The 27,328-nt window shown below is 52.5% G+C and overlaps 1 protein-coding gene across 1 annotated transcript in view; it reads left to right on the top strand.

Annotated features, from left to right (window-relative positions):
* Positions 1–27,328, top strand: part of LOC122539420 (serine/threonine-protein kinase 32B-like) — a 357,967-nt gene that overhangs the window by 300,820 nt on the left and 29,819 nt on the right. Inside the window, exons 7-8 of the mRNA XM_043674242.2 lie at positions 1,368–1,471; positions 11,928–12,044. Coding sequence (XP_043530177.1) covers positions 1,368–1,471; positions 11,928–12,044 — 221 coding nt within the window. The remainder of the gene's footprint in view (positions 1–1,367; positions 1,472–11,927; positions 12,045–27,328) is intronic.

A 27,328-nucleotide genomic window follows, 5' to 3' on the forward strand; every position in this document is an offset into this window, starting at 1 on the left:
AGAAGGTGGAGGGCATGGGTGGTGTCCCTAATGTATGTGAGGAGATCCTGGACCAAAAGGGACAAGACAGTGTCAAGATATAAGGAGATAAGTTAGGCGGGGCAGGAGCAGGTGGAGATGATGAGTCAACAGGGCAATCAAGTTTGTGAATTTTGGGGAAGAGGTAGAACCGGGTGGTGCAGGACTCCAGGACTATGAGGTTGGGGGCTGTGGATGGGAGATACCCTGAGATGATATGTTTGTGGATGGTCTTGGGATGATAGTTTGGTGATGGGAGGTGAGATTGTGATCAAGGGGACAGTAGGAAGGGTTCATGAGTTGGACATAGGCTTCTTCAGTGTTTGAGGAGTCGCAAATGGTGCTGAACATTACGCAATCATTGACAAACTTTCCTATATCTAAGTTTATGATGAAGGGAAGGTCATTGATGAAGCAGCTGAAGGTGCTTGGATGTTTGGGGCAGCATGGTGACTCAGTAGTTAGCACCGATGCCTCACTATGCCTGAGGACCCAGGTTCGATTCTAGCTTCAGGTGACTGCCTGTGTGGAGTTTGCACATTCTCCCCTTTTCTATGTGGGTTTCCTTTGGGTGCTCTGGTTTCTTCCCACAATCCAAAGATGTACAGGTTAGGTGAATTGGCCATGCTAAATTGTCCATAGTGTTCAGGGATGTGTAAGTTTGAGGTAAATGTAGAGTGATACGGTAGAGGTATGGGTTTGGGTGGAATACTCTTCAGTGGGCTGGTGTGGACTTGTTGGGCTGAAGGGCCTGTTTCCACACTTGTAGGGATTCTAGGATATTACTCTGGCTCATTTCCTGCTTACCACCTTCTACTTTCCTGATAAGTTGAAGACATATTTTTTGCATAGTTCTTTTACATAGAAAGCAAAAATGCTGTATCTGTAAGACATTGAATTTTTACAGCATATACTTTCCATTGTACTGGAGTTTTATCTGAAGCTTTTGTCGGGACTTTAGTTCAATCCCTTTTGGATGTTGTCATTGAATTCCTGTCGGCTGCATACAATGTAGTTCATTTGATAAAACTGTTGAGTGTAAGTTTAAAGTTATTGATATGTCTGTTGACATAAAAATCTTGTACTCATCAAATTACAAAACAAGGAAGAGACAAAAAGACACCGCTAAGCCAGAGGAGCTCTTCAATGATGAGAATAATGCATGTTAATGAATAAATGCAATGTGAAAAGGTATTACTGATTCTGCTGAAACCATAATGATTTCCTTTGAAGTCTTGCTTGTACGAATGTCTTCCAACATCGTAATGGACATGAACCATTTCAATCCCCTATACTACAATGTATAAGCATACGTTAGCTGATTTTATCTCCTCTCCATCTCTCTTTAGCTCCAGAGCTTTTTCAGACATTTTTGGAAGGAGGTCCTGGCTATTCATATCCAGTTGACTGGTGGTCACTGGGCATTACCTCTTATGAACTATTAAGGGGCTGGGTAAGATGCACTATTCAAATCTTATTATTGCCATGCAAGATGTCAGATCATCTCCCTTGTTGATAATTAATTCTGTAAGGAACTAACAATATAAAGGGATTGAATTCTAAACTAAAAGCTGTAGAATGTACATATTATATTATGCATTCTATTTTTTTCACAACCATTGTAAATTAAATTTATGTGTTAAACATGAATATATGAATATAACTCTCCATTGCAACAATCTCTAGTGTAACATTGTGTATGATATGGTGTGCAATTAACAAAAGTTACTATCTGAACAGTGTGGTAGACAGAATGTATTAAATGGACTCATAAACATGATAACAGCACAACCAGGAATATCTCCAGCTTTTAGTTTCAATACACGAGGCTAGGGGAAGATTGTTGCCTGATAAGTGGGTCATCCCCATTCTCATTTGAAAGCAATATTCTGAAGTTATTAGGATAACTATCTTACTTGTATTTCGAACTGATACAAAGCACAATTGCGGCAACTAAATGTTGGGTTAGGTTTTCATGCAGTTGAGGATATGTCAAAATGGAAATTGCAGGCTTCCTGACTACATTTCTGCCACGAGCTGAAAATGTGTTGCTGGAAAAGCGCTGCATCTGCAGTCCTCACTTTCTCCTACATTTCTGCCACCCCAATTTTCATCAGTGTGGGTAAGGAATGCAGGATGATTTGGGTCATGAGCCCATACCCTGCACTGCCAACTTGGCCAACTCCTCTGAGGCATCTCCTGGATCCTGCAGTTGTATGGAGTCAGGCAAGCTTTTACCAAACTCCTTGTTCATGGTGCCTTAAAGTGCCATGATTCTCAGTCAGGAGGTGGGAACCTTTTGAAAAGTTGTTCAAAGGGTCTTATTCTTGTCCCTTAGAATCAGGGTACTAGTGAATTAAGGGACAGGAAACCCTCAACTCAGAAATTTAGATTGAGAAATCTAGTATTTTTTTTAATCACTTTGAATTTATAAATAAAATATGCGATTTTAGCATTGTTACCTAGACCGCAAAAAAGCAGGAAATATTTAATCTGACCAAGTACTACCCCGTCAATTCGCTCTTAATCATCAGCTGAGAGACGATGCCTCGGACAGTGCAATCAAGCAGCATTTAATCAACAAGAGCCTGCTCAGCCATGCTCAGTTTCCGTAAGACCATAAGACTGGAGGAGGCCGAGATGGTTCATCCACTCAACATTTCTGGCTGAAGATTGCTGGGAAAGCTTCAGCCTTATCTTTGGCACTGTGTGCAGGGCTCTTCCATCATTTAGGATGGGGATATTTGTGGAGCCTCCTCCTTCAGTGAGTTGTATAATTGTCCATCACCATTCACGATTGGATGTGGCAGGACTGCAGAGGTTAGATGTGATCCATGGGTTGTGGGATCACCTAGCTCTGTCAATCACGTGCTGCTTATGCTGTTTGACATACAAGTAGTCCTGGTTGGTGGCTTCACCAGGTTGACACCTCATCTTCATGTATGCCTGCTGCTTCCCCTGGCTTACCCTCCTGCACTCTTCGTTGAACCAGGGTTGATCTCTTAGCTTGATGGTAATGGTTGAGTGGGGGATATGTCGGGCCACAATCCACATCACCTTATGGATGCCCAATCTGGAGTTGCTAGGTCTGTTTGATGTCTATCCCATTTGGCATGGTGATAGTGCCACACAACTTGATGGATGGTACTCTCAATATGAAGGCAGGCCTTTGTCTTCACATAAACTGTGCAGTGGTTGCTCTTACCAATATTGTCATGGACAGATGCATCTGCAGTTGGCAGATTGGTAAGGATGAGGTCTTGTTGGTTCCCTCACCACCTGCCACAGTCTAGCAACCATGTCCTTTAGGTCTTGACCAGTAGTACTGCTGCTGAACCACCCTTGGTGGTGGGCATTGAAATCCCCCACCCAGAGTACATATTGTGTCCTTGCCATTCTCAGTGCTTCCTCTAAGTGTTGCTCAACATGGTGGAGTACTGATTCATCAGCTGAGGGAGGACGGTATGCGGTAATCAGCAGGAGGTTTCCTTGCTCATGTTTAACCTGAAGCCACGAGACTTCATGGGGACCAGAATCAATGTTGACGACTCCCAAAGCAACTCCCTCCCAACTGTATACCACTGTGCTGCCACCTCTTTTGCATTTTGTTCTGCTATGAATTTAATCACAAAGCAATTTTATGCATTCTGCAAGTGCTGTGGATGATTCTCACTTTCATTATTATAAACAACTGTGCTTCATTTCACAGGAGTCACAATCTATTAGCAGCACGTTGATTTTAACTTCCATTCTTCATTATTGTCAGTGCAACTGGAGAGATACTTTTTAATTACTGTGAATAAAATATATTAAAAGCATGTTGTATACAGCAGAAATAATTTATTAAACTATGTTTTAGTCAAGAAACGACACGGCTTGCATTCAAAGTTCAAAGTAATGAAAAGCAACAACTGTGATTGGTTCAGTTCTCAAAAGAATCACCATTCAACACACCATCTCATCAGCAAGAACATGCCCTAGCAGTTCCAGTCCTTGTTACATTCCCTCCAGGGAAATAAAATAAACATTTCGGTCACAATGGTAAGTATTTTGCTCCAAACGTGGCTCATCTTTGAACACACTAATCCTTAATCCAGTGTAAATAAACATTTATCAGTAAGCAAATACTTTTTAAGATTTAATCAACCAAAGCACTTAATCGCTGTTTTTTGCTTCCTTTTTTCCTCATGTTCAATTCCTGAGTGCATTGGTTCATGTAATCCAACTACTGTCCATTCATTATCCTGTGCAGTAATTACCAGCAGGATGTTTGATTCTATGAGTCCAATCCTCACCCAACGTTTGAGCAGAGGTCAACCCCTAATAATAAAGAGCCCTGCCTGATTATCCAACATGGGGGAAACAGTGAAAATTGGCAACTCCTATCACAGAATCACAGAATTGTTCTATTGCAGAGGCCGATTGTGTCTGCACCAGATCTCTGAGCATTTAACTGAATACCAGTCTCCTGTCTTTTCCGCAGAATAGTACACATTGGCTCCATTTAAATAATCATTCAGTGCCTTCTTACAAGCCTCAATCGAACCTGCCTCTAACACACTTCCAGGCAGTGTACTCCATAATCTATCTACTCGCTGTGTGAAAAAATATTTTTTCTCACCTGCGTCTTAGTTCTCGATACATTTACAAATGACAGCATTTTAGTTTTCCTTATCCACTTTGTCCCCACCCCTGAAGAGATGTATCAAACCTGCTCTAAGCCTTCTCCTTTCCAAGGAAAACAGTCCCGGTTTCTTCGACCATTCCTCAAAAGTGAATGATCTCAGCCGAGTACAATTCTCATGAGTTATTCTCATAACCCGAACACTAACTCTCTCCAGTGCATTCACATCCTTCCTATAGTGTAGTGAAAAAGCTGAGGTCTAATCAGTGTCTTATCAAAGTTCATCATAATTGCCTTGCTTTTGCTCTCAGTGCTCCTATTTTAGATGTCTCGAATACTGTATGCTCGATTACAACTCTCTCTACCTAACCTGCCATCTGAAGTGACTTATTTACATGTGGACCCAGGTCTGTCTGTTCCTGCACGCCCTTTGTTTTATATTATCTCACCATGTTCTTTGTACCAAAGTTCACATAGAGTCATAGAGTCATAGAGATGTACAGCATGGAAACAGACCCTTTGGTCCAACCTGTCCATGCCGATCAGATATCCCAACCCAATCTAGTGCCACCTGCCAGCACCCGGCCCATATCCCTCCAAACCCTTCCTATTCATATATCCATCCAAATGCCTCTTAAATGTTGCAATTGTACCAACCTCCACCACATCCTCTGACAGCTCATTCCATAGACATACCACTTTCTGCGTGAAAAAGTTGCCCCTTAGGTCTCTATTATATCTTTCCCCTCTCACCCTAAACTTATGCCCTCTTGTTCTGGACTCCCCGACCCCAGGGAAAAGACTTTGTCTATTTATCCTATCCGCGCCCCTCATAATTTTGTAAACCTCTATAAGGTCACCCCTCAGCCTCCGACGCTCCAGGGAAAACAGCCCCAGCCTGTTCAGCTGTAGCTCAAATCCTCCAATCCTGGCAACATCCTTGTAAATCTTTTCTGAACCCTTTCAAGTTTCACAACATCTTTCCGATAGGAAGGAGACCAGAATTGCACACAATATTCCAACAGTGGCCTAACCAATGTCCTGTACAGCCGCAACATGACCTCTCAACTCCTGTACTCAATACTCTGACCAATAAAGGAAAGCATACTAAACGCCTTCTTCACTATCCTATCTACCTGCGACTCCACTTTCAAGGAGCTATGAACCTGCACTACAAGGTCTCTTTGTTCAGTAACACTCCCTTGGACCTTACCATTGAGTGTATAAGTCCAGCATTTTGCTTTCCCAAAATGCAGCACATTGCATTTATTTGAATTAAACTCCATCTGCCACTTCTCAGTCCATTGGCCCATCTGGTCCAGATCCTGTTGTAATCTGAGGTAACCCTCTTCGCTGACCACTACACCTCCAATTTTGGAGTCATCTGCAAACTTACTAACTGTACCTCTTATCGTCGCATTCAAATCATTTATGTAAATGACAAAAAGTAGAGGACTGAACTTCCTGGGCAACCTATCCAGTCATTTGACCAAAGTGTCAATATCTTTTTGAGGCTCTGCACTGTCCTTCTCACAGTTTGCAATTTTCCTCAGTTTAGTTTCATATGCAAACTTTGGAATTTTCCTCGACTCACTCAAGACTGTTAGTATATATCAGGAAAAGCAAGGCTCCCAATAGCACTTGCTAGGATATTCCACTACAAACCTTCTTCTAGCCCAAAATATACTCAGCTAAACTAGTATTGATACAGCTATTGTCCCTTTTCTTCTAGGACATATTTCCTCACAAGTCTATCAAATCTCTTTTAGAAATCCATGAACATCACATCAATAGCCTTTTCCTCATCCAATCTCTTTGTTACCTCTTCAAATTAAACCCAGCAAGTTAGTTAGACTGTTTTCCTTAAGAAGTCCCATGCTGACTCTTCCAAACCAATCTATAATTTCTCACATGACTATTAATTTTATTCCAGATAGTTTTTTCTAGTAGTTGGACCACTACTGAATGAAATTGACTGGTCAATAATTCCTCAGTCAATGTTATTTGAACAACAGCATACTGTTTGTGATTCTCCAGTCCTCTGGCACCACCCCAAATCCAAGGAAGTTTGAAGCATAATTGTTAATCAATTTCCACTGTCATTTCCTTCAATATCCTTGGAAGCATCATATCTGACCCTGATGTCTTATCAATGTTAAGCACTCAGAGCTTATCCAAATACCCTCTCCTTATCAATTTGAGTTTCCTCCTCTGTCATCACGATCTGGCCAGCATCTACCTTGCAGCTAATGACAGATACAAAGTATTCATTTAATACCTTAAACTGGGCCTCGAAGTGTGAGTCCCCTTTGTGATCCTTAATCAGTCCAATTCCTCCTTTTTCCACTATTTTAGTATTAATGTTCTTATAAAGACGTAGGGGTGTCCTTTTATGTTAGCTGTCCCTTTTCTTTCCATAATCTCTCTTGCTTCCTATATTTGCTTTCTCACCTCTCTATTGAACCTCCTGAATTCAGCTTGATTCTTAATGTTATTTACTACCTGCCACCCGCTATAAGCAAACCTTGTCTTCTTTAACTGCATTTATCTCATTTGTCATCTCTATTGAAGTCCATCAATTGATTATTCTTATTCTGGATTGACCAAAGCCATTTTCTGCCTTTATCCTGTACCTTATGTTATACAGATCACTAGTCCTTAGATGTTTCCCACTGTTATGTGATCTAATTAGCCAACCTCATTTCCAAGAGCCAAGTGTAGCGGTTGCTTCTTTCTTATTGGACTGGAGATGTACTGCTGTCAGAAATTCACCTGAACATAATCCAGGAATACTTGTCCATCACTGTCCCTTACACTCCTACCTTCCCAGTCAATGTACAGGTATTTAAAGACCCCATGGGTTACTCTTCGGAGGCTTATTGGGCCGAAGGGCCTGTTTCCACACTGTAGGGAATCTAGCTATCTAATCTAACAAATACTTTATGATGTTTACACATCTCTGCCACTTCCTTGCTGACCCTACAACCACATGGCATCAACATTGCACAGTTTCCAAATCTCCCCTTCAACCCCCCCATCCCAGATCCAATCCTCCAACTCGGGACCACCCTCTTGACCTGTCCTGTCCATCTTCCTTCCCACCCTCCCCACCAACCTATCACCTGCATCCACCTTCTGCCATCCCAGCCACCTTCGCCCCAGCCCCATCCCCCTTTACCTCTCAGCCCCCTGCCCCTTCCACATTCCTGATGAAAGGCTTATTCCCGAAACATCGACTCTCCTGCTCCTCGGATGCTGTCTGGCCTGCTGTCCTTTTTTTCCAGCATCGCACTTTTCGACTCTGACTCTCCAGCATCTGCAGTCCTCACTTTCTCCTACTGACCAATAAAGGCAAGCATACCAAAAGCCTTCTTCACTATGCTGCTTCCACTTTCAAGGAACAATGAACCTGCCGCTCCACGGTCTCTGTTCATCAACGCTCTCCAGGACCTTATCATTAAGTGTATAAGTCCTGCCCTGATTTGCCTTTCCAAAATGAAGCACCTCACATTTATCAAAAGTACAAAAAGTAAATGAGTGGCACAATGAAAATTTTGCAGCCTGCTAGCGAGACTGATTATATTAAATTACTTGGATTTGAGGCTTGTCATCACTGCATGCTTGTGCTTTTGAAAGTTCTGTAGGAGGATGGGCAATTGCTTATAAAAGGCTGAGCAGCATGAGAGATTCTCTAGCTGAGCTGCTGGCTTTGAATAACAAAGGAACTGAGGGAAGTGTCTGGGGTAATTATACAAACAGAAAGTCCCTTAAGGAGCTGAATTCAGTAAGAGGAAGATAGGACTGGAACCGCTAAGGCATCGGTGAGATAGAATGAGAAGTATGAAGCTAAGTGGAAATGAATCAATGATAAGAATTGAGGGAGGCAGCATTTACAGAGCAAAGTGCAAGGTCAAGAAGATGGATTAGATAGCAAACATAATTAAAAATGTGAAGTATAGGGCTAGAAATGCAAAATCAGGAAGGATGAAGTGAGAAACCAAACAGAATCACAATATTTTGGATTAGAACATCATAAACCTGCAATTAAAATACCAAGACCGATATCTGTGTACCCAAAGCTCAATAGGCCTGAGTTAAATTTGGGGATTTTGCACTCGGCTGAATAATTTGTAATTCATGCCCATATATTAAATACTCCTGTATTACAAGGTGTTAGAAAGGATTCTGAGGGATAGGATTTATGACCATCTGGAAGAGCATGGCTTGATTAAATGCAGTCAACACAGCTTTGTGAGGGGCAGGTCATGCCTCACAAACCTTATCGAGTCCTTTGAGGATGTGACTGGAAAAGTTGATGAGGGTCAAGCTGTGGATGTGGTGTATATGGACTTCAGCAAGGCATTTGATAAGGTTCGAGGAGAAAGTGAAGACTGCAGATGCTGGAGATCAGAGCTGAAAATGTGTTGCTGGAAAAGCGCAGCAGGTCAGGCAGCATCCAGGGAACAGGAGAATTGATGTTTCGGGTTTGATAAGGTTCCCCATGGTAGGCTCATTCAGAAGGTCAGGAGGAATGGGATACAGGGGAACTTAGCTGTCTGGATACAGAATTGGCTGGCCAACAGAAGACAGCGAGTGTTAGTAGAAGGAAAGTATTCTGCCTGGAAGTCTGTGGTGAATGGAGTTCCACAGGACTCTGTCCTTGGGCCTCTACTGTTTGTAATTTTTATTAATGACTTGGATGAGGGGATTGAAGGATGGGTCATCAAGTTTGCAGACGACACAAAGGTTGGAGGTGTCGTTGACAGTATAGAGGGCTGTTGTAGGCTGCAGCGGGACATTGACAGGATGCAGAGATGGGCTGAGAGGTGGCAGATGGAGTTCAACCTGGATAAATGTGAGGTGATGCATTTTGGAGGGTCGAATTTGAAAGCTGAGTACAGGATTAAGGATAGGGTTCTTGGCAGTGTGGAGGAACAGAGGGATCTTGGTGTGCAGGTACATAGATCCCTTAAAATGGCCACCCAAGTGGACAGGGTTGTTAAGAAAGCATATGGTGTTTTCACTTTCATTAACAGGGGGATTGAGTTTAAGAGTCATGAGATCTTGTTGCAGCTCTCTAAAACTTTGGTTAGACCGCACTTGGAATACTGTGTCCGGTTCTGGTCGCCCTATTATAGGAAAGATGTGGATGCTTTGGAGAGGGTTCAGAGGAGGTTTACCAGGATGCTGCCTGGACTGGAGGGGTTATCTTATGAAGAGAGGTTGAGTGAGCTCAGACTTTTTTCATTGGAGAAAAGGAGGAAGCGAGGGGACCTAATTGAGGTATACAAGATAATGAGAGGCATGGATAAAGTTGATAGCCAGAGACTATTTCCCAAGGCAGAAATGACTAACACAAGGGGTCATAGTTTTAAGCTGGTTGGAGGAAAGTATAGAGGGGATGTCAGTGGCGGGTTCTTTACACAGAGAGTTGTGAGAGCATGGAATGCGTTGCCAACAGCAGTTGTGGAAGCAAGGTCATTGGGGACATTTAAGAGACTGCTGGACATGCATATGTTCACAGAAATTTAAGGGTGCATACATGAGGATCAGTGGTCGGCACAACATCGTGGGCTGAAGGGCCTGTTCTGTGCTGTACTGTTCTATGTTCTATGAGGCAGTAGGTGGGAACATTGTTTTTCTCATAAAGTATGAAAAAATTTCATACTCTGTTTTGAAAGTTTGGGAGGTGACTGGAAATGTTCTGTATTGGCACACTCACAGCAATACAAACAACAACCTGCAGTCAAGTGATGAGCAGAATAAGAATAATTAATCTCTTCCTTGTTAAATTCCCTTTTGTACTGTTTGAATTGTTATAGCAGACATGCAATACCAGCAAGCTGAAGGTACCAATGTCCCACATGGCCTGTCCCTGTCAAAACTATTTTCACTTAATTTCAACAGAGCAGTTTGGAGCTATTGTTTTCTCATCCAAAGGGGGTATTGCTCACTGAATAAATTTTAAATATGCTTAACATTGCAGGGAAAAAATAAATCAACTTACAATGTTTATAAGGAAAGTACAACAAAAACAAAAGCTGAATTTATATAGAAGCTTTAGTGTTGAAGAAGATCCACACCATTTTATAAAAGTGTAATCAGACAGAAATTGACACAGAGCCTCATTGGCAATGATGACTAAAATAGGTTAACTTTACAAAGGGTCTTAAAAGTGGAGAGAGCATGGAGAAGGCAGTGTGGAACAGGGCAGAATTCTAGAGTTTTGGATCAAGTGGCTAAAATGGTTTGTGTTCCAATGAAGTTTGTCACTTGAGGGTCTATTCTGTACATTGGAGAGACAACCTTTTCTCTGCTGGCATTTTGTTGCCTATAATCATTTCCCCTCACCCATGAGTGAGAGCCGTCTGACTTTAGTAAGCTCTTCAAGCTGTTTTATTTACATCACTATACATGATACTGTTCCCTAAATAATTTTCACACTGGTACATCACTATCTCATTGTCATATCCATTCTTACTGTACTACATTAAAAGTACAGCACCCAATAACGAGACATAAAGAGAGATGGATCTTAGGAGACCGGAGTTGGGGAATACTGAGATCTTGGAATATTACTGTGCTGGAGAAATTTTCATGGATATTGATGAGTGTGTCTTGAATGGATTTGAAATTATAAATTGGAAGCTTTTGAGGCACTGGGTTTAATATAGTCAGGTAATAGGAGTTAAGCAAGGATAATCAATTCTTTCACAGATAATATTTGAGCAACTTCAGAATATAGATAGTCATTCAGTTTTAAAAGAATATGGTTATCAACAAACAAAATGAGATTTAGCTCAAGCCAAAGGTCAAACATTTTTAAATCAAGATTCTTTTATTTTAATCAAATGAAAAAGGGAGTATTTTGATACTGAAAGATTTAGTTCAAAAACATGTTTGTAAACCTCAAAACTACACTGATTTTCAGTATGGTACAATGACACAATTTCTAATAAAGTTATGTACAGGAATTTTAAACTTTGTCCTCGGAAATGTTGAATAAAAATACTAAAAATGGCTTCATGTTTCAGATGTGTAACTCCTCATTAGAATGAAATATGGGTTAGCATGTTTGACTTGCCATACCAAGCAGACTTATACTTTTTAATCCGTGAACCTTGTCATTTACCAGTTTTGATCGTGACTATTTATACCTTATTACATTTCTTTACCGATAAGAAGTAAAAGGACATTATCAGTAAAGGCTCCTGACACTTACTGCCTCATTTAAAAGAGTAGACCAAGTAAATGTTAAGCAATTCTGTTGTATTTTATCTCACAGAGACCATATGACATTCACTCCAATACGCCAGTGGAAGAAATACTCCTCATGATTAATACTGAGAAAGTGCACTGCTCCTCCACGTGGTCCAAAGGCCTGGTGACATTAGTAAAAAAGGTAAAGAATAGAAAGAAAAAGGTCATGACATACATTTTTACAACTGACACCAAGATAATTTTAGCTGGAAAAAAAACCTCAATACTAACATGCTTCATTGCTGCAAAAGATTAAGAGTTTTAAACAAAAAACTCAATGTGTGAAACTGTTTGGGTTTCAAAACAAAAAGAATTTCAGTGCTCTTGATTCAGCAGGAAGAAGGTGAGAAACCATTAAAAATCATTTAAAATACATGTTGGTATTCTTCTGGTCACTATTTAAAATGCACATTGTAGTTCAGTGGTTGAGGCAGATGGGTACAAGAGTCTGCCAACTGAGGTCCCATCGTAGATCCTCAATTTAATTTTAGCTGGGAAAACAGGCCGACTGAAGGCAAGTCAAAAAGCTGTAGCAGCTCTCCAATGGGGAACAGATTCTTTCATTCTGGGTGTCAGTGGGATCTAGAATGTACCTCCAAACCTCAAAAAGGAAGCTTGCACCCTTCTTTGCCTCAGCCCCTTAGTTGCAAAAGATCCTTCTAAAATGCTTCCTCACCAACTTATCTCCTCACCAGCATAACTTCTCAATGTTCATTGTAATCGGGACAGATGAATGGTTTTTGGTCCCCTCACCTTCTCTTTCCCAATGCCCACCTCAACTACTATGCCCATCGGACGTTCATTGGAAGGTAAAGTAGACCTTATGGTTTTAGTTTGGGAATTTTGGGAACATAGACAAGTGCTGGTCTGATTACAAATAGTCTCGATAAAGTGTATGCTCCTACTGTTTCTCATGATTATGTTGGGTTGGTTAACCAGAAGAAGGAAATGAGGAATCAGTTTATTACCATAGCTTGGATTCCAGCTACATATCTTGGAAATATTCTTCATGACCACCTGGCTCCTGAAACTCGATTAAAAGTCCATTTCTCTAGACAATTCAGTCCTTACATGAAATGAATTACTGTGGATAACTACAAACAATATTTATTCCAGTTATTTTTCAAAATCATTTTCCTTTATGCAAATTAATATGAAACAATTAACGATTCAGTTTTTTTAAAAAAATCATTCATGGGATTAACATTTCATTACCTACTTTATGGGAAGGTGATGGTTGAGCTTTCTCTGTTTAATGCAAATGTGTAGCTTTCTAGCTGTGAAACTCTTTTGTTAAAGCTATTTTCTAAGGTCTGAATCATTGAATGAACAATGCAAATCAAATGAAATAAGTTTTTTTCACTTACTAATCAGCAAAGACTACAATATAGAATATATCCATCCAATAGTACAGTTATGCAACAATCCTAAATTGCATTTAGCACCACTCATATCTAATCAATTACTTTAAGCCCAAGCAACTATAAGCAAAAATCTCATGCATATATACACCAGTGGGTTGTTAATCCAGCAATGACTGCTTCACTGACAATGATCCAAGTTGCCTTCCTGATTACAGGAGTGAATGTTTTAGTAAAAATGTCTTTTACACCTTTGTTTTTACCAAGACTTGGCTCAGCCATCAAACATTTCAATACAATTCAATATCATTTTATTGTCAGGTGTACTCTATTTTCGGTTTATGCAAAGCTTTTACAATGTCTGCCTACTTATAACTACATCTTAAGATACAAGTACTGAGGTACCATTCTTGGATACAGCAAAGGAATAAAAGTAGTTGTATTACTTAGAGTTGAAAAATAAGTTTAAAAATAGGACACCCATTAAAGGATTGACATCACAGGAAATTTCTAACAGACAATGCAGTGTAGCAGCTCAGTGCAGGAGCTCCACACAAGGTCTGACTGCCCAAGCCAGACACCAGTCCAACATACATTTCCCGCTCTGCTCCAAGCCCCAGACCGATCTATACCGGCACTCAGCTGTTCCAAGGCAAATGCCAAGGCTGCCTCCCCTACACCAGTCATCGCACGGGACTCAGCCTGCGCACTGCTCCGGGGGCTACTTTCCCACTCCCTGCTCCGGGGCTGTTTCCCCACTCCCTGCTCCGGGGCTACTTTCCCCACTCCCTGCTCCTGGGGCTGTTTCCCCACTCCCTGCTCCGGGGGCTACTTTCCCACTCCCTGCTCCCGGGGCTGTTTCCCCACTCCCTGCTCCGGGGGCTACTTTCCCCACTCCCTGCTCCCGGGGCTGTTTCCCCACTCCCTGCTCCGGGGCTGTTTCCCCACTCCCTGCTCCGGGGGCTACTTTCCCACTCCCTGCTCCGGGGCTGTTTCCCCACTCCCTGCTCCGGGTCTGTTTCCCCACTCCCTGCTCCTGGGACTGTTTCCCCACTCCCTGCTCCGGGGGCTACTTTCCCACTCCCTGCTCCGGGACTGTTTTCCCACTCCCTGCTCCGGGGCTGTTTCCCCACTCCCTGCTCCGGGTCTGTTTCCCCACTCCCTGCTCCTGGGACTGTTTCCCCACTCCCTGCTCCGGGGGCTACTTTCCCACTCCCTGCTCCGGGGCTGTTTCCCCACTCCCTGCTCCGGGTCTGTTCCCCCACTCCCTGCTCCGGGTCTGTTTCCCCACTCCCTGCTCTGGGATTGTTTCCCCAATCCCTGCTCCGGGTCTGTTTCCCCACTCCCTGCTCCGGGACTGTTTCCCCACTCCCCGCTCCGGGTCTGTTTCCCCACTCCCTGCTCCGGGACTGTTTCCCCACTCCCTGCTCCGGGTCTGTTTCCCCACTCCCTGCTCCGGGTCTGTTTCCCCACTCCCTGCTCCGGGGCTGTTTCCCCACTCCCTGCTCCGGGGCTACTTTCCCCACTCCCTGCTCCGGGTCTGTTTCCCCACTCCCTGCTCCGGGGCTGTTTCCCCACTCCCTGCTCTGGGATTGTTTCCCCAATCCCTGCTCCGGGTCTGTTTCCCCACTCCCCTCTCCGGGACTGTTTCCCCACTCCCTGCTCCGGGACTGTTTCCCCACTCCCTGCTCCGGGACTGTTTTCCCACTCCCTGCTCCGGGGCTGTTTCCCCACTCCCTGCTCTGGGATTGTTTCCCCAATCCCTGCTCCGGGTCTGTTTCCCCACTCCCTGCTCCGGGACTGTTTCCCCACTCCCCGCTCCGGGACTGTTTCCCCACTCCCCGCTCCGGGTCTGTTTCTCCACTCCCTGCTCCGGGACTGTTTCCCCACTCCCCGCTCCGGGACTGTTTTCCCACTCCCTGCTCCGGGTCTGTTTCCCCACTCCCTGCTCCGGGTCTGTTTCCCCACTCCCTGCTCCGGGTCTCTTTCCCCACTCCCTGCTCCGGGTCGCTTTCCCCACTCCCTGCTCCGGGGCTGTTTCCCCACTCCCTGCTCCGGGTCTCTTTCCCCACTCCCTGCTCCGGGACTGTTTCCCCACTCCCTGCTCCGGGACTGTTTCCCCACTCCCTGCTCCGGGGCTGTTTCCCCACTCCCTGCTCCGGGACTGTTTCCCCACTCCCTGCTCCGGGACTGTTTCCACACTCCATGCTCCGGGGCTGTTTCCCCACTCCCTGCTCCGGGACTGTTTCCCCACTCCCTGCTCCAGTGTTGTTTCCCCACTCCCTGCTCCGGGACTGTTTCCCCACTCCCTGCTCCTGGGACTGTTTCCCCACTCCCTGCTCCTGGGACTGTTTCCCCACTCCCTGCTCCGGGTCACTTTCCCCACTCCCTGCTCCGGGATTGTTTCCCCACTCCCAGCTCCGGGTCTGTTTCCCCACTCCCCGCTCCGGGTCTCTTTCCCCACTCCCTGCTCCGGGGCTATTTCCCCACTCCCTGCTCCGGGTCTGTTTCCCCACTCCCTGCTCCGGGATTGTTTCCCCACTCCCTGCTTCGGGTCACTTTCCCCACTCCCTGCTCCGGGTCTGTTTCCCCACTCCCTGCTCCGGGATTGTTTCCCCACTCCCTGCTTCGGGTCACTTTCCCCACTCCCTGCTCCGGGTCTGTTTGCCCACTCCCTGCTCCGGGTCTGTTTCCCACTCCCTGCTCCGGGACTGTTTCCCCACTCCCTGCTCCGGGTCTGTTTTCCCACTCCCTGCTCCGGGTCTGTTTCCCCACTCCCTGCTCCGGGTCTCTTTCCCCACTCCCCGCTCAGGGTCTGTTTCCCCACTCCCCGCTCCGGGTCTGTTTCCCCACTCCCTGCTCCGGGGCTGTTTCCCCACTCCCTGCTCCGGGTCTCTTTCCCCACTCCCTGCTCCGGGGCTGTTTCCCCACTCCCTGCTCCGGGACTGTTTCCCCACTCCCTGCTCCGGGTCTGTTTCCCCACTCCCTGCTCCGGGTCACTTTCCCCACTCCCTGCTCTGGGATTGTTTCCCCACTCCCAGCTCCGGGTCTGTTTCCCCACTCCCCGCTCCGGGTCTCTTTCCCCACTCCCCGCTCCGGGGCTATTTCCCCACTCCCTGCTCCGGGTCTGTTTCCCCACTCCCTGCTCCGGGTCACTTTCCCCACTCCCTGCTTCGGGTCACTTTCCCCACTCCCTGCTTCGGGTCACTTTCCCCACTCCCTGCTCCGGGTCTGTTTGCCCACTCCTTGCTCCGGGTCTGTCTCCCCACTCCCTGCTCCGGGTCTCTTTCCCCACTCCCTGCTCCGGGTCTGTTTCCCCACTCCCTGCTCCGGGTCTGTTTCCCACTCCCTGCTCCGGGGCTGTTTCTCCACTCCCTGCTCTGGGTCTGTTTCCCACTCCCTGCTCCGGGTCTGTTTCCCCACTCCCTGCTCCGGGGCTGTTTCCCCACTCCCTGCTCCGGATCTGTTTCCCACTCCCTGCTCCGGGGCTGTTTCCCACTCCCTGCTCCGGGTCTGTTTCTCCACTCCCTGCTCTGGGTCTGTTTCCCCACTCCCTGCTCCTGGGACTGTTTCTCCACTCCCTGCTCCGAGTCTGTTTCCCACTCCCTGCTCCGGATCTGTTTCTCCACTCCCTGCTCCGGGTCTCTTTCCCCACTCCCTGCTCCGGGACTGTTTCCCCACTCCCTGCTCCGGGTCTGTTTCCCACTCCCTGCTCCGGGTCTGTTTCCCCACTCCCTGCTCCGAGGCTGTTTCCCCACTCCCTGCTCCGGGTCTCTTTCCCCACTCCCTGCTCCGGGGCTGTTTCCCCACTCCCTGCTCCGGGTCAGTTTCCCCACTCCCTGCTCCGGGACTGTTTCCCCACTCCCTGCTCCGGGACTGTTTCCACACTCCATGCTCCGGGGCTGTTTCCCCACTCCCTGCTCCGGGACTGTTTCCCCATTCCCTGCTCCAGTGTTGTTTCCCCACTCCCTGCTCCTGGGACTGTTTCCCCACTCCCTGCTCCTGGGACTGTTTCCCCACTCCCTGCTCCGGGTCACTTTCCCCACTCCCTGCTCCGGGATTGTTTCCCCACTCCCAGCTCCGGGTCTGTTTCCCCACTCCCCGCTCCGGGTCTCTTTCCCCACTCCCTGCTCCGGGGCTATTTCCCCACTCCCTGCTCCGGGTCTGTTTCCCCACTCCCTGCTCCGGGATTGTTTCCCCACTCCCTGCTTCGGGTCACTTTCCCCACTCCCTGCTTCGGGTCACTTTCCCCACTCCCTGCTCCGGGTCAGTTTCCCCACTCCCTGCTCCGGGACTGTTTCCCCACTCCCTGCTCCGGGACTGTTTCCACACTCCATGCTCCGGGGCTGTTTCCCCACTCCCTGCTCCGGGACTGTTTCCCCATTCCCTGCTCCAGTGTTGTTTCCCCACTCCCTGCTCCTGGGACTGTTTCCCCACTCCCTGCTCCTGGGACTGTTTCCCAACTCCCTGCTCCGGGTCACTTTCCCCACTCCCTGCTCCGGGATTGTTTCCCCACTCCCAGCTCCGGGTCTGTTTCCCCACTCCCCGCTCCGGGTCTCTTTCCCCACTCCCTGCTCCGGGGCTATTTCCCCACTCCCTGCTCCGGGTCTGTTTCCCCACTCCCTGCTCCGGGATTGTTTCCCCACTCCCTGCTTCGGGTCACTTTCCCCACTCCCTGCTTCGGGTCACTTTCCCCACTCCCTGCTCCGGGTCTGTTTCCCCACTCCCTGCTCCGGGATTGTTTCCCCACTCCCTGCTTCGGGTCACTTTCCCCACTCCCTGCTTCGGGTCACTTTCCCCACTCCCTGCTCCGGGTCTGTTTTCCCACTCCCTGCTCCGGGTCTGTTTCCCCACTCCCTGCTCCTGGGACTGTTTCTCCACTCCCTGCTCCCGGTCTGTTTCCCACTCCCTGCTCCGGGGCTCTTTCCCGACTCCCTGCTCCGGGACTGTTTCCCCACTCCCTGCTCCGGGTCTCTTTCCCCACTCCCTGCTCCGGGTCTCTTTCCCCACTCCCCGCTCAGGGTCTGTTTCCCCACTCCCCGCTCCGGGTCTGTTTCCCCACTCCCTGCTCCGGGGCTGTTTCCCCACTCCCTGCTCCGGGTCTCTTTCCCCACTCCCTGCTCCGGGGCTGTTTCCCCACTCCCTGCTCCGGGACTGTTTCCCCACTCCCTGCTCCGGGTCTGTTTCCCCACTCCCTGCTCCGGGTCACTTTCCCCACTCCCTGCTCTGGGATTGTTTCCCCACTCCCAGCTCCGGGTCTGTTTCCCCACTCCCCGCTCCGGGTCTCTTTCCCCACTCCCTGCTCCGGGGCTATTTCCCCACTCCCTGCTCCGGGTCTGTTTCCCCACTCCCTGCTCCGGGTCACTTTCCCCACTCCCTGCTTCGGGTCACTTTCCCCACTCCCTGCTTCGGGTCCCTTTCCCCACTCTCTGCTCCGGGTCTGTTTCCCCACTCCCCGCTCCTGGTCTGTTTCCCACTCCCTGCTCCGGGGCTGTTTGCCCACACCCTGCTCCAGGTCTGTTTCCCCACTCCCTGCTCCGTGTCTCTTTCCCCACTCCCTGCTCCGGGTCTCTTTCCCCACTCCCTGCTCCTGGGACTGTTTCCCCACTCCCTGCTCCGGGTCTGTTTCCCCACTCCCTGCTCCTGGGACTGTTTCTCCACTCCCTGCTCCGGGTCTGTTTCCCCACTCCCCGCTCCGGGTCTGTTTCCCCACTCCCTGCTCCGGGACTGTTTCCCCACTCCCTGCTCCGGGTCTGTTTCCCCACTCCCTGCTCCGGGTCTGTTTCCCACTCCCTGCTCCGGGGCTGTTTCTCCACTCCCTGCTCCGGGTCTGTTTCCCACTCCCTGCTCCGGGTCTGTTTCCCCACTCCCTGCTCCGGGGCTGTTTCCCCACTCCCTGCTCCGGATCTGTTTCCCACTCCCTGCTCCGGGGCTGTTTCCCACTCCCTGCTCCGGGTCTGTTTCTCCACTCCCTGCTCCGGGTCTGTTTCCCCACTCCCAGCTCCTGGGACTGTTTCTCCACTCCCTGCTCCTGGGACTGTTTCCCACTCCCTGCTCCGGGTCTGTTTCTCCACTCCCTGCTCCGGGTCTGTTTCCCACTCCCTGCTCCGGGGCTGTTTCCCCCCTCTTTCCCCCGGTCTGTTTCCCCACTCCCTGCTCCGTGTCTCTTTCCCCACTCCCTGCTCCGGGTCTCTTTCCCCACTCCCTGCTCCTGGGACTGTTTCCCCACTCCCTGCTCCGGGTCTGTTTCCCCACTCCCTGCTCCTGGGACTGTTTCTCCACTCCCTGCTCCGGGTCTGTTTCCCACTCCCTGCTCCGGGTCTGTTTCTCCACTCCCTGCTCCGGGTCTGTTTCCCACTCCCTGCTCCGGGGCTGTTTCCCCACTCCCTGCTCCGGGTCTGTTTCCCCACTCCCTGCTCCGTGTCTCTTTCCCCACTCCCTGCTCCGGGTCTCTTTCCCCACTCCCTGCTCCTGGGACTGTTTCCCCACTCCCTGCTCCGGGTCACTTTCCCCACTCCCTGCTCCTGGGACTGTTTCTCCACTCCCTGCTCCGGGTCTGTTTCCCCACTCCCCGCTCCGGGTCTGTTTCCCCACTCCCCGCTCCTGGTCTGTTTCCCACTCCCTGCTCCGGGGCTGTTTCCCCACACCCTGCTCCGGGTCTGTTTCCCCACTCCCTGCTCCGTGTCTCTTTCCCCACTCCCTGCTCCGGGTCTCTTTCCCCACTCCCTGCTCCTGGGACTGTTTCCCCACTCCCTGCTCCGGGTCTGTTTCCCCACTCCCTGCTCCTGGGACTGTTTCTCCACTCCCTGCTCCGGGTCTGTTTCCCCACTCCCCGCTCCGGGTCTGTTTCCCCACTCCCCGCTCCGGGTCTGTTTCCCCACTCCCTGCTCCGGGTCTGTTTCCCCACTCCCTGCTCCGGGTCACTTTCCCCACTCCCTGCTCTGGGATTGTTTCCCCACTCCCAGCTCCGGGTCTGTTTCCCCACTCCCCGCTCCGGGTCTCTTTCCCCACTCCACGCTCCGGGGCTATTTCCCCACTCCCCGCTCCGGGGCTATTTCCCCACTCCCTGCTCCGGGTCTGTTTCCCCACTCCCTGCTCCGGGTCACTTTCCCCACTCCCTGCTTCGGGTCACTTTCCCCACTCCCTGCTTCGGGTCACTTTCCCCACTCCCTGCTCCGGGTCTGTTTGCCCACTCCTTGCTCCGGGTCTGTTTCCCCACTCCCTGCTCCGGGTCTGTTTCCCCACTCCCTGCTCCGGGTCTGTTTCCCACTCCCTGCTCCGGGGCTGTTTCTCCACTCCCTGCTCCGGGTCTGTTTCCCACTCCCTGCTCCGGGTCTGTTTCCCCACTCCCTGCTCCGGGGCTGTTTCCCCACTCCCTGCTCCGGATCTGTTTCCCACTCCCTGCTCCGGGGCTGTTTCCCACTCCCTGCTCCGGGTCTGTTTCTCCACTCCCTGCTCTGGGTCTGTTTCCCCACTCCCTGCTCCTGGGACTGTTTCTCCACTCCCTGCTCCGAGTCTGTTTCCCACTCCCTGCTCCGGGTCTGTTTCTCCACTCCCTGCTCCGGGTCTCTTTCCCCACTCCCTGCTCCGGGACTGTTTCCCCACTCCCTGCTCCGGGTCTGTTTCCCACTCCCTGCTCCGGGTCTGTTTCCCCACTCCCTGCTCCGAGGCTGTTTCCCCACTCCCTGCTCCGGGTCTCTTTCCCCACTCCCTGCTCCGGGGCTGTTTCCCCACTCCCTGCTCCGGGTCAGTTTCCCCACTCCCTGCTCCGGGACTGTTTCCCCACTCCCTGCTCCGGGACTGTTTCCACACTCCATGCTCCGGGGCTGTTTCCCCACTCCCTGCTCCGGGACTGTTTCCCCATTCCCTGCTCCAGTGTTGTTTCCCCACTCCCTGCTCCGGGACTGTTTCCCCACTCCCTGCTCCTGGGACTGTTTCCCCACTCCCTGCTCCGGGTCACTTTCCCCACTCCCTGCTCCGGGATTGTTTCCCCACTCCCAGCTCCGGGTCTGTTTCCCCACTCCCCGCTCCGGGTCTCTTTCCCCACTCCCTGCTCCGGGGCTATTTCCCCACTCCCTGCTCCGGGTCTGTTTCCCCACTCCCTGCTCCGGGATTGTTTCCCCACTCCCTGCTTCGGGTCACTTTCCCCACTCCCTGCTTCGGGTCACTTTCCCCACTCCCTGCTCCGGGTCTGTTTGCCCACTCCCTGCTCCGGGTCTGTTTTCCCACTCCCTGCTCCGGGTCTGTTTCCCCACTCCCTGCTCCGGGTCTGTTTCCCACTCCCTGCTCCGGGGCTCTTTCCCGACTCCCTGCTCCGGGACTGTTTCCCCACTCCCTGCTCCGGGTCTCTTTCCCCACTCCCCGCTCAGGGTCTGTTTTCCCACTCCCTGCTCCGGGTCTGTTTCCCCACTCCCTGCTCCGGGACTGTTTCCCCACTCCCTGCTCCGGGTCTGTTTCCCCACTCCCTGCTCCGGGGCTGTTTCCCCACTCCCTGCTCCGGGTCTCTTTCCCCACTCCCTGCTCCGGGGCTGTTTCCCCACTCCCTGCTCCGGGTCTGTTTCCCCACTCCCTGCTCCGGGACTGTTTCCCCACTCCCTGCTCCGGGTCTGTTTCCCCACTCCCTGCTCCGGGTCACTTTCCCCACTCCCTGCTCTGGGATTGTTTCCCCACTCCCAGCTCCGGGTCTGTTTCCCCACTCCCCGCTCCGGGTCTCTTTCCCCACTCCCCGCTCCGGGGCTATTTCCCCACTCCCTGCTCCGGGTCTGTTTCCCCACTCCCTGCTCCGGGTCACTTTCCCCACTCCCTGCTTCGGGTCACTTTCCCCACTCCCTGCTTCGGGTCCCTTTCCCCACTCCCTGCTCCGGGTCTGTTTGCCCACTCCCTGCTCCGGGTCTGTTTCCCACTCCCTGCTCCGGGACTGTTTCCCCATTCCCTGCTCCGGGTCTGTTTCCCCACTCCCTGCTCCGGGTCTGTTTCCCACTCCCTGCTCCGGGGCTGTTTCTCCACTCCCTGCTCCGGGTCTGTTTCCCACTCCCTGCTCCGGGTCTGTTTCCCCACTCCCTGCTCCGGGGCTGTTTCCCCACTCCCTGCTCCGGATCTGTTTCCCACTCCCTGCTCCGGGGCTGTTTCCCACTCCCTGCTCCGGGTCTGTTTCTCCACTCCCTGCTCCGGGTCTGTTTCCCCACTCCCTGCTCCTGGGACTGTTTCTCCACTCCCTGCTCCGGGTCTGTTTCCCACTCCCTGCTCCGGGTCTGTTTCTCCACTCCCTGCTCCGGGTCTGTTTCCCACTCCCTGCTCCGGGGCTGTTTCCCCACTCCCTGCTCCGGGTCTGTTTCCCCACTCCCTGCTCCGGGTCACTTTCCCCACTCCCTGCTCCTGGGACTGTTTCTCCACTCCCTGCTCCGGGTCTGTTTCCCACTCCCTGCTCCGGGTCTGTTTCTCCACTCCCTGCTCCGGGTCTGTTTCCCACTCCCTGCTCCGGGTCTGTTTCCCCACTCCCTGCTCCGGGTCTGTTTCCCCACTCCCTGCTCCGGGTCTGTTTCCCCACTCCCTGCTCCGTGTCTCTTTCCCCACTCCTTGCTCCGGGTCTCTTTCCCCACTCCCTGCTCCTGGGACTGTTTCCCCACTCCCTGCTCCGGGTCACTTTCCCCACTGCCTGCTCCTGGGACTGTTTCTCCACTCCCTGCTCCGGGTCTGTTTCCCCACTCCCCGCTCCGGGTCTGTTTCCCCACTCCCCGCTCCTGGTCTGTTTCCCACTCCCTGCTCCGGGGCTGTTTCCCCACACCCTGCTCCGGGTCTGTTTCCCCACTCCCTGCTCCGTGTCTCTTTCCCCACTCCCTGCTCCGGGTCTGTTCCCCCACTCCCTGCTCCGGGTCTGTTTCCCCACTCCCTGCTCTGGGATTGTTTCCCCAATCCCTGCTCCGGGTCTGTTTCCCCACTCCCTGCTCCGGGACTGTTTCCCCACTCCCCGCTCCGGGTCTGTTTCCCCACTCCCTGCTCCGGGACTGTTTCCCCACTCCCTGCTCCGGGTCTGTTTCCCCACTCCCTGCTCCGGGTCTGTTTCCCCACTCCCTGCTCCGGGGCTGTTTCCCCACTCCCTGCTCCGGGGCTACTTTCCCCACTCCCTGCTCCGGGTCTGTTTCCCCACTCCCTGCTCCGGGGCTGTTTCCCCACTCCCTGCTCTGGGATTGTTTCCCCAATCCCTGCTCCGGGTCTGTTTCCCCACTCCCCTCTCCGGGACTGTTTCCCCACTCCCTGCTCCGGGACTGTTTCCCCACTCCCTGCTCCGGGACTGTTTTCCCACTCCCTGCTCCGGGTCTGTTTCCCCACTCCCTGCTCCGGGACTGTTTCCCCACTCCCCGCTCCGGGACTGTTTCCCCACTCCCCGCTCCGGGTCTGTTTCTCCACTCCCTGCTCCGGGACTGTTTCCCCACTCCCCGCTCCGGGACTGTTTTCCCACTCCCTGCTCCGGGTCTGTTTCCCCACTCCCTGCTCCGGGTCTGTTTCCCCACTCCCTGCTCCGGGTCTCTTTCCCCACTCCCTGCTCCGGGTCGCTTTCCCCACTCCCTGCTCCGGGGCTGTTTCCCCACTCCCTGCTCCGGGTCTCTTTCCCCACTCCCTGCTCCGGGACTGTTTCCCCACTCCCTGCTCCGGGACTGTTTCCCCACTCCCTGCTCCGGGGCTGTTTCCCCACTCCCTGCTCCGGGACTGTTTCCCCACTCCCTGCTCCGGGACTGTTTCCACACTCCATGCTCCGGGGCTGTTTCCCCACTCCCTGCTCCGGGACTGTTTCCCCACTCCCTGCTCCAGTGTTGTTTCCCCACTCCCTGCTCCGGGACTGTTTCCCCACTCCCTGCTCCTGGGACTGTTTCCCCACTCCCTGCTCCTGGGACTGTTTCCCCACTCCCTGCTCCGGGTCACTTTCCCCACTCCCTGCTCCGGGATTGTTTCCCCACTCCCAGCTCCGGGTCTGTTTCCCCACTCCCCGCTCCGGGTCTCTTTCCCCACTCCCTGCTCCGGGGCTATTTCCCCACTCCCTGCTCCGGGTCTGTTTCCCCACTCCCTGCTCCGGGATTGTTTCCCCACTCCCTGCTTCGGGTCACTTTCCCCACTCCCTGCTCCGGGTCTGTTTCCCCACTCCCTGCTCCGGGATTGTTTCCCCACTCCCTGCTTCGGGTCACTTTCCCCACTCCCTGCTCCGGGTCTGTTTGCCCACTCCCTGCTCCGGGTCTGTTTCCCACTCCCTGCTCCGGGACTGTTTCCCCACTCCCTGCTCCGGGTCTGTTTTCCCACTCCCTGCTCCGGGTCTGTTTCCCCACTCCCTGCTCCGGGTCTCTTTCCCCACTCCCCGCTCAGGGTCTGTTTCCCCACTCCCCGCTCCGGGTCTGTTTCCCCACTCCCTGCTCCGGGGCTGTTTCCCCACTCCCTGCTCCGGGTCTCTTTCCCCACTCCCTGCTCCGGGGCTGTTTCCCCACTCCCTGCTCCGGGACTGTTTCCCCACTCCCTGCTCCGGGTCTGTTTCCCCACTCCCTGCTCCGGGTCACTTTCCCCACTCCCTGCTCTGGGATTGTTTCCCCACTCCCAGCTCCGGGTCTGTTTCCCCACTCCCCGCTCCGGGTCTCTTTCCCCACTCCCCGCTCCGGGGCTATTTCCCCACTCCCTGCTCCGGGTCTGTTTCCCCACTCCCTGCTCCGGGTCACTTTCCCCACTCCCTGCTTCGGGTCACTTTCCCCACTCCCTGCTTCGGGTCACTTTCCCCACTCCCTGCTCCGGGTCTGTTTGCCCACTCCTTGCTCCGGGTCTGTCTCCCCACTCCCTGCTCCGGGTCTCTTTCCCCACTCCCTGCTCCGGGTCTGTTTCCCCACTCCCTGCTCCGGGTCTGTTTCCCACTCCCTGCTCCGGGGCTGTTTCTCCACTCCCTGCTCTGGGTCTGTTTCCCACTCCCTGCTCCGGGTCTGTTTCCCCACTCCCTGCTCCGGGGCTGTTTCCCCACTCCCTGCTCCGGATCTGTTTCCCACTCCCTGCTCCGGGGCTGTTTCCCACTCCCTGCTCCGGGTCTGTTTCTCCACTCCCTGCTCTGGGTCTGTTTCCCCACTCCCTGCTCCTGGGACTGTTTCTCCACTCCCTGCTCCGAGTCTGTTTCCCACTCCCTGCTCCGGATCTGTTTCTCCACTCCCTGCTCCGGGTCTCTTTCCCCACTCCCTGCTCCGGGACTGTTTCCCCACTCCCTGCTCCGGGTCTGTTTCCCACTCCCTGCTCCGGGTCTGTTTCCCCACTCCCTGCTCCGAGGCTGTTTCCCCACTCCCTGCTCCGGGTCTCTTTCCCCACTCCCTGCTCCGGGGCTGTTTCCCCACTCCCTGCTCCGGGTCAGTTTCCCCACTCCCTGCTCCGGGTCAGTTTCCCCACTCCCTGCTCCGGGACTGTTTCCCCACTCCCTGCTCCGGGACTGTTTCCACACTCCATGCTCCGGGGCTGTTTCCCCACTCCCTGCTCCGGGACTGTTTCCCCATTCCCTGCTCCAGTGTTGTTTCCCCACTCCCTGCTCCTGGGACTGTTTCCCCACTCCCTGCTCCTGGGACTGTTTCCCCACTCCCTGCTCCGGGTCACTTTCCCCACTCCCTGCTCCGGGATTGTTTCCCCACTCCCAGCTCCGGGTCTGTTTCCCCACTCCCCGCTCCGGGTCTCTTTCCCCACTCCCTGCTCCGGGGCTATTTCCCCACTCCCTGCTCCGGGTCTGTTTCCCCACTCCCTGCTCCGGGATTGTTTCCCCACTCCCTGCTTCGGGTCACTTTCCCCACTCCCTGCTTCGGGTCACTTTCCCCACTCCCTGCTCCGGGTCTGTTTCCCCACTCCCTGCTCCGGGATTGTTTCCCCACTCCCTGCTTCGGGTCACTTTCCCCACTCCCTGCTCCGGGTCTGTTTGCCCACTCCCTGCTCCGGGTCTGTTTCCCACTCCCTGCTCCGGGACTGTTTCCCCACTCCCTGCTCCGGGTCTGTTTTCCCACTCCCTGCTCCGGGTCTGTTTCCCCACTCCCTGCTCCTGGGACTGTTTCTCCACTCCCTGCTCCCGGTCTGTTTCCCACTCCCTGCTCCGGGGCTCTTTCCCGACTCCCTGCTCCGGGACTGTTTCCCCACTCCCTGCTCCGGGTCTCTTTCCCCACTCCCTGCTCCGGGTCTCTTTCCCCACTCCCCGCTCAGGGTCTGTTTCCCCACTCCCCGCTCCGGGTCTGTTTCCCCACTCCCTGCTCCGGGGCTGTTTCCCCACTCCCTGCTCCGGGTCTCTTTCCCCACTCCCTGCTCCGGGGCTGTTTCCCCACTCCCTGCTCCGGGACTGTTTCCCCACTCCCTGCTCCGGGTCTGTTTCCCCACTCCCTGCTCCGGGTCACTTTCCCCACTCCCTGCTCTGGGATTGTTTCCCCACTCCCAGCTCCGGGTCTGTTTCCCCACTCCCCGCTCCGGGTCTCTTTCCCCACTCCCTGCTCCGGGGCTATTTCCCCACTCCCTGCTCCGGGTCTGTTTCCCCACTCCCTGCTCCGGGTCACTTTCCCCACTCCCTGCTTCGGGTCACTTTCCCCACTCCCTGCTTCGGGTCCCTTTCCCCACTCTCTGCTCCGGGTCTGTTTCCCCACTCCCCGCTCCTGGTCTGTTTCCCACTCCCTGCTCCGGGGCTGTTTGCCCACACCCTGCTCCAGGTCTGTTTCCCCACTCCCTGCTCCGTGTCTCTTTCCCCACTCCCTGCTCCGGGTCTCTTTCCCCACTCCCTGCTCCTGGGACTGTTTCCCCACTCCCTGCTCCGGGTCTGTTTCCCCACTCCCTGCTCCTGGGACTGTTTCTCCACTCCCTGCTCCGGGTCTGTTTCCCCACTCCCCGCTCCGGGTCTGTTTCCCCACTCCCTGCTCCGGGACTGTTTCCCCACTCCCTGCTCCGGGTCTGTTTCCCCACTCCCTGCTCCGGGTCTGTTTCCCACTCCCTGCTCCGGGGCTGTTTCTCCACTCCCTGCTCCGGGTCTGTTTCCCACTCCCTGCTCCGGGTCTGTTTCCCCACTCCCTGCTCCGGGGCTGTTTCC

This window comes from Chiloscyllium plagiosum, unplaced genomic scaffold (assembly GCF_037043375.1).
Source record: "Chiloscyllium plagiosum isolate Xiang-an unplaced genomic scaffold, Cpla_swu_hap1 HiC_scaffold_36, whole genome shotgun sequence".
In the NCBI taxonomy this organism is placed as follows: Eukaryota; Metazoa; Chordata; class Chondrichthyes; order Orectolobiformes; family Hemiscylliidae; genus Chiloscyllium; species Chiloscyllium plagiosum.